This window comes from Bidens hawaiensis, unplaced genomic scaffold, assembly GCF_021521415.1.
Source record: "Bidens hawaiensis isolate Kalapana, Puna unplaced genomic scaffold, B.hawaiensis_p1.1 tig00001575_1, whole genome shotgun sequence".
NCBI lineage: Eukaryota > Viridiplantae > Streptophyta > Magnoliopsida > Asterales > Asteraceae > Bidens > Bidens hawaiensis.
This window is the reverse complement of record NW_027491088.1, coordinates 1,496,072-1,503,190: the sequence shown is the minus strand read 5'-3', so window position 1 is coordinate 1,503,190 and position 7,119 is coordinate 1,496,072. Positions and strand designations below refer to the sequence as shown.

Sequence of the window (7,119 nt, the reverse complement as noted above, 5' to 3'; positions counted from 1 at the left end):
TGTTTGTTTTCAACATATATTTTTTAAACGTGTTCATCTAATACTTTGCTTAAAATATCTTCTATAGCTTTGTAGTTGCTTAGTTATTCTAAGGTAGCTCATTTGGTACGTTAACTAACCAAACTTTGATTTGTTTATAAATTAGGACATTAGTTTGCGTAATATATAGAAGAGGTATTTCAATTAATTGAATCCGTCTAATATATTGTAGAGGTAGGTCTTCACCAGGGGTCAGCGTTGAGCCCGTTTCTCTTTGCAGTAGTCTTGGATGAGCTGTCAAAGTCGATTCAGGGGACTCTCCCGTGGTGCATGATGTTCGCAGACGATATTGTGTTACTTGCTGAGAAAAAACAAGATCTAAACATGAGGCTTGAGGAGTGGCGAACAACCTTAGAGACAAAAGGTTTAAAGATTAGCCGATCTAAGACGGAGTACCTCCACTGTGATTTTGGTGGGATAAACGACAATGAAGACGCACAGATCACAATTGAAGGGCAGGTGGTCCCGCAGGTAACGAAGTTCAAGTATTTAGGATCTTTTGTACAGAGCGATGGGGAATTAGACAGTGATGTGACCCACCGAGTTCAGGTAGGATGGTGTAGATGGAAAGCAGCCACAGGTATATTGTGCGACAAGAGTTTCCCGACTAAACTAAAGGGAAAATTCTATAGGTGGCAGTTAGACCTGCAATGCTATATGGAACAGATTGTTGGGCCATCAAGAAGGCACAGGTGCGGAAGATGGAGGTAGCAGAAACGAGAATGCTACGTTGGATGTGTGGGCACACAAGGCTAGACCGAATAAGAAACGTTGTGTTTCGCGAGAGATTAGGGGTGGCGAACATAGCAGACAAGATAAGAGAGTGGAGATTGAGATGGTTTGGACATGTAAAGAGAAGACTGATGACGAATCCTGTTAGATCCGTAGACAACATTACTATAGAGGGGAGGAGGGGTAGAGGACGACCGAAATTGACTTGGGATGAGAGGATTAGGCATGATTTGATAGACCTAAACCTCTCCGAGGACATGGTTGAGGATAGGAATTCGTGGAGAAGTAGAATTAAAGTTAAGGATTTTTAGAGAGAATTGAATACCTTAGGGCTTAGACTTAACTTATTTAGGTCACATACCATAATGGTATTTCCCTTACATATATTATTATTATTATTATAATTATTATTAGCTTTTATATAGCTGTTAAACTATGATCTTATTATTAATATTATTATAATTAGTAGTAGTTTTTATATAGCTGTTAAACTTTGATTTCCTTTATTTTGCTTCATACACATGTACTTAGAGCCGAGGGTCTCTCTGGAAGCCACCTCTTTATTCCTTTGGATAGAGGTACGGTGTGCCTACATCCCACCCTCCCCAGACCCTACTTATAGCTTTGCTGTCGGTGGGATTTTACTGGGTATGATTGATTGATTGATTGATTGATAATATATTGTCTGAATGATTGTTGGCTTAATTTTCGATGCCTGATTTTATTAGGTTTTAGAGAAACTGAGCTCAGGAAAAGGCCGGAGCGGCGACCAACATGTAACCCGTGGTCTACTGTTGCTGGGTTCCAATTCCGAACCTTTGGTGGTGGCAATGGCCTTTTGTGGTTGCTGATTGTGGTCTACCTGTTTGGTTCTGAGCATGTGATGATGATCGTCTATCGTTGCCGGGTTCTAACTTAAAACTCTTGGTGGCGGCGGAATCGTAGTCATAGTTGGCCATTGTGGTTGCCGAGTGTGGTCTATCGTTGACTGGGCCACGAGTGTCCATCGGTCTTTTGCCGGGAGCTTTACACCCGAGTTTGGGCCCGTTTGCTTGCTAAAGGCGATGATGATTATGTATCTGAGCCTACAATGATTAATGTCTGTCGTTGTCGGGTTCCAAATCGAAATACTTAGTGGCTAGGGGAGTGCATATATATATATATATATATATATATATATATATATATATATATATGTTTTCTTTGGTTATTGTTGCCATGTTCCCGCTATGGTCTCTTTGTGGCAGCTGGCGGTTATGGTTCCAACTCAGGTCTATTGTTGACACTCATAATTGTTGGTCGGTGTTTTGTCAGTGGCTTTACACCAGATTTTGGCTTCATCTGCTTATTAAGGGCGATGATGATTATGTATTTGAGCCTATAACGATGAAAGTCTATTGTTCCTAGGTTCAAATTCGGAAATTGTGGCCGTTTTTTTGATACATACATATATACATGTATAACATGTGTTCTGTGGGTCAAATTCGGAAATTGAGTCTCTTTTATCTTTTTGTAATCTATTGTTAGAAAAACAACTTTCTTTTAGTTCACAGTTTATATCAAAGTGGATTCAACTTTAGCACAAGAATGTTTGTAAGACATATTTTTTATGAATTTTGTCAACTGTATTCTTCTATGTTTAACAATAATTGATTAGTAGCTTATGTACTCCATAGTCAAGAAATAGTCACAAGAAATGATTGTGGAGCCTATGAATTATGATTACAGTTGTCGTCTTCCAACCTGGAACCAAGTCGTGTTGTCTTTATCGATTACCAGCTGTCGGTGACTTCTCAAATCGGTCGCCCAGGCAACACGGGGCCAAAATACTTGTTACCATTAAAGCAATGGTCTTTCTTTGCCAACAACATTTGAACCGGTTTGTAGTAGTCACCAATCCCATACACGTCCAAATCAACACTACACTTAACTAATCAAGACAAAATTTCCATCCTTCATACCTTACCATAAACCTGTGATTAATTGTCACTTTATCAACCACATCATATTTTCGACCTTTTTCATAATATAAAACATTACCATTCTCTTTTGTGCGAACATATAGTCATGTCATCATTCACACCATAACAAAACCATACAATCATTATCCATGTACAACATTCACATGCTCAAAATCCAATAATCACGACCATACACACAAAGCTTAGCTCCACAAAAACCACATAGGAACTTCATTATTTCTATTAGTAACCCCACAAGTATATATTCATATGCAATATTATCACATAAGTCATCACGTTACTCATTCCCGTTTATAATGCATTTATCATTGTCATAAACCATACCTTATGTGAATGTGATACAACATTTCACATTTTCACTCATTTACTCATATTAATCCTTAGCAAGCAATTACCCAAATCCCATGCGTATGTCAATAAGCTTTAACAATGCACATAACCACAACTTTTTACATATGGCACCCACATTAACCGCACTCCTCATTTTTAGACTGATGATTTTCTTGCGTGTTAGGTCACTATACTCTCTAAATGAAGAGACACATTGCCCACTCTGATCAGGCTATATTGTCTTAACCGGGTCCACGCTGACTTCAGAGTTTGGTTTGGGCGTTCTCTTGGAAAGTCGTACTGCCGGCTACCACTTGACATTCGTTGTGCCACCACAAGAGAATAACTTTATGACGTAACACACAGTGGACTAAAACCCGGGTGTGCTATAGATTCCTCCAAGTTAATTAAATTTTACTTTAAAATGATAAGTATTTAATATTTATATGTGTGTCCCATTCATTATATATCGACACGCATAATTATTAGTTTTTTTTTTTTTTACTTTTTACATTTTCAAAATTATGATTTTAGTTAAAGTATTTTTCCTATTTCATTCGTTGATTTTTTATTGCCTAAAATAAAATAACTGCATAGTAAAAAGCTATAAACTGCCACGTATACAGTTGAGAAACCATTTGTCCATTTGTCATATGCACTATGCATTTATGCACCGTGACGGTTGACGACTACACTCAATCATCGGTTGGTCGTGCGCTCGTTGAGTCGTGGGCGTGTATAGCATGTTTTATTTTAGGAAGTAATGTATAGCATGCTTTTTGATCAAATGAACAGTGCCCTAAATTATTATTGATTATTAATTACTATATTTTTTATCCTTTTTTTTTTCGTGCATTCCCCATATCATCAAATAGTATTTCTAAAACAGCCTTGAATTATTTAAGATATCATGAAATTAAAACTTAGGTCTTAATCAATTTTATATAGAAAATATAAATTCATATAAAAGCAGTTTACTCAATTTAATATATATGCATTAGTTTGGTTTAAAAAGAAATGAAATATGATATGTATGACTGAATATTAAATCACAAGTTTCAAATAATGCCCCAAAGTTATCTATGAAAAATAGTCCCCCAACTTAGAGATTTTGAACATTTTGAAACTGATATTTTTGTGAATAAGCTCAGGTGATAACATGAAGTTTATCTATTATCCTTCCAAAGTAAATATCTGATGGACCATAGGAAGCAACTTGAAAGTACTAATTTCATAAAATGCATAAGCAAAATCATCATCCACAACTTACATTAGTAACAACTTTATTCTACCATAATATCTGCTATAATGCATCCATACCATAATATCTGCTTCAATACTAACATACTATCTGCTTCAATACTAACATAATATCTGCCTTAATACTTTCTTCATGTTAAGTTCTAGAGCCTCACCAATCTGCAAATAATTATGGACAATAAAATTGATCAGAACTCATCACTATGAACATAAATGATTAAACTACTGTAAAATATACTGATTAATCAGAGTAAATTTTGAATTAACTTACCTAAGAGGTAGCCTCCTGCTCCACATCATCGCTAACCTCCGATGACGATTTTGAAGTTGATGCGGATTTCTCCTTTTCAATCTAATTATGCACAATCACAAAATCGATTTAATAAGTTCAGTTAAGAGTTTGTTAAATAAAATTGAAAAAACGAGATTATGAATTATTACCAGATCATCATTGTGCTGTTTCACTGCAATTCCATACTCAGCTTTCTTCGTTGCTGCCATAGCCACATAAGGAGCCTTCTCCTACACACAAAAACGCAGAATAAACGCATCAATCGTTAGACGAGTGCTTTAAATGAATAAAATCAATCAACGGAAGATTAGATCTGATAATATGATTCAATTTTATGAACAGATCTTACACTTTCTGACATAGACTTCCACTTAGCTCCACCTTCCTTAGCAACCTGTAATGAATTAAACACCAAACCTAATCAATCCGATATCTAAATTAACCTCTTAACAAATTCTATTCATCAGATCATATAGAAGTTATTGATTAAATATGAAAATTGAAAACGTACAACAGCGATTGATTTGTTATCAGGAAAATTCTCCTTGTAATCCTTCCTGAATTGCTCCCTGTGATATCAGAACACACACCGTAAGTTATCCAAACAATAAGCAAATCAATCTGTTCATATAACTTATAGATCTGGATGCTCGATTCAAGTCGTACTTACATGAAGACGAAGAACGCACTCGGCGGACGCTTCGGTGCACCGGAATCTTTCTTCGAGGCTTTCTCCTTCTTAGCTACACTCTTCTCAACCTTCGACTTCTTCGTTGTGCTGTAACGATACGGAAATCAAACGCATCAATCAAACACTATCGAAATTTGACGTAATTTGACGGAAAATACTCAATACAGAAGCAATTAAACAACGAATTAAGTAGAGATAATAATCCTCAAACTGTTACAAAACAGACAGCAATTAACAACACATATATTCAATTTCACATAATCTATCAGGAGAATTATTAACTAATTCGAACGAAAATACTCGAAACTTAAGTAATTAAACACCGCATCAATCAGATATAAGCATTCTCGAACATAATTGAAAACAGAGAGTAATTAACATTTAATAACAGCTTAGATCTACGTTCGTACATAAATAACCAGAGCAAAACGGTACAAAATTCGACTGAAAATGCTCGTAACAGAATTAATTAAACAACGTATCAATAAGATACAAACATTCGCAAGCATAATCGAAAACAGAGAGCGATTAACAGCTTTAGAAGTTAGATCTACGTTCGCACATCAATTACAATAACAAAACGTTACGAAATCTAACGGAAAATGCTCGTAACGATAGATAATAAACGGTTATGTTCATATATCAGATCTAGAATCAGTTAAACTACGAGATGATAAACGAAATAGAAGAGAGAGATGCAGAATATTACTCGGTAATGAGCTTCTTCTGAGCAACGGTAGCGGTGATCTTCGGTCCTCTCATTTTCTGTTCAACTTCTGGAGACTGAGATCTGATAAGTGTGTGTGTATGAATTGTGAGAGAAGGATGAATAGACGTGACTGATATATAGCGAGGTTCGAGCTTTTTGGCGGGAGAATTAGTTAGCTTTTTTTGTTGCACGTCATTGTCAAATTGCTGAGTGCCACGTCGATATTTTGTATATTTATTTGTTTGTTTCCTTTTGTTGATAGATTTTTACAAATTTCAGTATTTCACACAAACAAACTATTTTCGTTAAAACTCTTTTTTCGAAAAAAAAAAAACATTAAAGTTCTTTTTCGAGTTTTTTAAAAGACTCAAAATATAATGATTCATAGTTTGTAGATATTGAGAAATTATTTCAGTTTATGTTATAGCGAACGTGAAATGGTGTAATATACTAATTTGATTTTAAATACTAGATATGATTTTCTTTGTTACGAGTTTACCATTATACTAGGATTTTTTTAAGGAAAACCTACACGCAGGTCAGATGTAAGTAAAGTTTAGCCATCCTTGTAAGTGCAAGTGACGGTCTTACCCGCACAATCACGAACAAGGAGGCAAAACTTCAACCTATCATCTACCACGTCCAAAGGTTAACTTATTCTGAACACTTAGAAAATTTCAAAGGAAAAGATGAGGAAAACTTCCACGCAGGTCGGATATAAGTAAAGTTAAGCCATCCTACTAAGTGTAAGTGACGGTCATACCCGCACAATCATGAAAGAGGAAGCGAAACAAACTTATAATTTGCCACGTTAAAAAGTTAACTTATCTAAGTACTAAAGAAATTGCTAAGTTAGATCAAAACATGCGTAAAATAAACAAGGCAAAGAACTAACACAATCTTTATTCCATCAAATTCAAATATTACAAAGATAGCTATACAAAAGCAAAAATCTACGCTAATGGTGGAAAGGGATCTTCAGAATCAAGCTTCAGGACCACTTCCACTTGGACCCGCTCCATCAGTAGAGCGTGGTGGTTCAAGGAAAGCTTTAAGGATAGCTAGCCCATCATCAGCAGCAGCG

At 35.7% G+C, this 7,119-nt stretch overlaps 1 protein-coding gene across 1 annotated transcript; it reads right to left on the bottom strand.

The window, feature by feature from the left end:
• Positions 1-4,330: 4,330 nt before the first annotated feature.
• LOC143585495 (high mobility group B protein 3-like) lies at positions 4,331-6,265 on the bottom strand. Its single transcript, XM_077067272.1, has 7 exons — positions 6,036-6,265; positions 5,306-5,413; positions 5,147-5,204; positions 4,985-5,029; positions 4,785-4,865; positions 4,615-4,695; positions 4,331-4,502 (listed from the first exon to the last, which is right to left on the bottom strand). Exons 1-6 carry the CDS (start codon positions 6,086-6,088, stop codon positions 4,615-4,617), a joined length of 426 nt encoding a protein of 141 aa, XP_076923387.1. The 5' UTR covers positions 6,089-6,265; the 3' UTR covers positions 4,331-4,502.
• Between the last annotated feature and the right edge of the window lie 854 nt (positions 6,266-7,119).